Genomic DNA, 1937 nt, shown 5'->3' with positions numbered 1-1937 from the left:
CCGTGGTGATGGCACTTGTCTGTCCTTGCTTGGCTGCTGCCTGGCTCGCCCATGCTACAATCCTGACCACCTCGCTGGCCCCCGAGTCCCTCGGCCACCCCAGGAGCTCAGCGCTCTGTTTGCATAACCAGCAAAGCTTATTCTAAATCCTGCTAAGCCAGCCCAGGTGGTGGATGACAGGGAGCTCCAGGGAGCAAAGCCCACGTCCTCCCTGAGTTTTCCACAGGGCAGATGTCAAGTTTGGTGCAGGAGCATATGTGTGCATGCACTGCCATGCCACGAGGAGAGGAAGGAGCAACAGCCAAGCTCCTCGAGCTACAGCCCTCCGATCCTACACACACAGGGTGATGTTTGCTCTCCCAGACCCTTGGCCCTGCTCTGCCTCAAGAGCCAGTGCAGAATTGCTCCTCTCCGCACATATATACCTGTGCGTGTCCCAGCCAAGCAGAAGGGTCTTAGTCATGTGTGGGGGACAGGCATGTGTGCATGTGTCCTGAGCACCTATCTCTCCGCCTTGTGTTGGACTCTAACTTTGATCCTGGGTTTGTTTTCTAACTGCCTGTGTCCTGCCTCTCCCCACTTCTCCCTGCCCCGCTCCACCCACTGTGCTCCCTCCCTGCAGATTTTATTGGGACCTCATCATGCTGCTCCTGATGGTGGGGAATTTGATCATCCTGCCTGTGGGCATCACCTTCTTCAAGGATGAGAACACCCCTCCCTGGATCGTTTTCAACGTGCTTTCAGACACTTTCTTCTTGGCTGACCTGGTGCTGAACTTCCGGACAGGCATTGTGGTGGAGGACAACACGGAGATCATCCTTGACCCTCACACCATCAAAATGAAGTACTTGAAGAGCTGGTTCCTGGTCGACTTCATCTCCTCCATCCCAGTTGACTACATCTTCCTCATCGTTGACCTGGAGACCCAGGTGGATTCTGATGTCTACAAGACAGCCCGGGCCTTGCGCATCGTCCGCTTCACCAAGATCCTCAGCCTGCTGCGCCTGCTGCGCCTCTCACGCCTCATCCGCTACATCCACCAGTGGGAGGAGGTGAGAACCCCTTGGGGGTCCAAGGCCCCTGGTCAGGGTCTCGGGCCAGGTCAGGGATCCCTGGCTGTGGGGTACAGCAGCTGGTGGGCAGGGGTTCAGAGGGCTGTTCTGGGAAAAGAGTTTCTCTGTAGCTCCACTCCTACCTCTTCCCCAGATCTTCCATATGACATACGACCTGGCCAGTGCTGTGGTGAGGATCTTCAACCTCATCGGCATGATGCTGCTGCTGTGTCACTGGGACGGCTGCCTCCAGTTCCTGGTGCCCATGCTGCAAGACTTCCCCAAGGACTGCTGGGTTTCCATGAACCGCATGGTGGTGAGTGCCCTGGGCAGGGGCGATACCGGCCGTGCCCCTACCTGGGGGAAGGAGAGGATTTGGTTGCATGTCTCATACTCTAAGGCTGGAGCTGCCTGGGTCCATGTGCTGCAGAGCAGCATCTCTCTGGTCACAGCCCTGCAATACCAGTGAGATGGGGTAGAGGGAATCTCTGCATCACCTTCCCATCTCAGCCCACCTTGGCTGCTGCTGGAGTCGGAGCAGCCAGGGGAATCCCTCGTGTCCTGCCAGGAGGGAACAGGGCACTCCTGCCTCCTCCCCCAAGCAGGGGCTGGTGCAGGCTCAGGGCTTTGCACGGTCCCCAATGGCTCCTGGAGCAGAGCTCTGCCCTTTGGGCTTGGACACGTCAGAAACCTTTTCCTCACTGGGGCTCTGGGGAGGGGGAGGCTGGAGGGTTCAGCCCAGCAGCTCCTTCTGACAGACCCCCCAGTGCCACTGTTCCCTCGTCTGCAGAACGACTCCTGGGGGAAGCAGTACTCGCACGCCCTGTTCAAGGCCATGAGCCACATGCTCTGCATCGGCTATGGACAACAGTGCAACCCAGACCA

General features: G+C 58.2%; 1 protein-coding gene across 1 annotated transcript in view; it reads left to right on the top strand.

The window, feature by feature from the left end:
* Positions 1-622: 622 nt before the first annotated feature.
* Positions 623-1937, top strand: part of LOC104081830 (potassium/sodium hyperpolarization-activated cyclic nucleotide-gated channel 3-like) — a gene marked incomplete at both ends in the record, with an annotated part of 3251 nt that continues 1936 nt past the window's right edge. The window contains 3 exons of the mRNA XM_009584705.1: positions 623-1052; positions 1207-1368; positions 1843-1922. Of these exons, the coding sequence (XP_009583000.1) occupies positions 623-1052; positions 1207-1368; positions 1843-1922 (672 nt within the window). The remainder of the gene's footprint in view (positions 1053-1206; positions 1369-1842; positions 1923-1937) is intronic.

Source organism: Fulmarus glacialis, unplaced genomic scaffold (assembly GCF_000690835.1).
Source record: "Fulmarus glacialis isolate BGI_N327 unplaced genomic scaffold, ASM69083v1 scaffold29759, whole genome shotgun sequence".
Lineage (NCBI taxonomy): Eukaryota > Metazoa > Chordata > Aves > Procellariiformes > Procellariidae > Fulmarus > Fulmarus glacialis.
The sequence above is the reverse complement of the archived record's forward strand: the minus strand, read 5'-3'. Positions and strand labels throughout refer to the sequence as shown.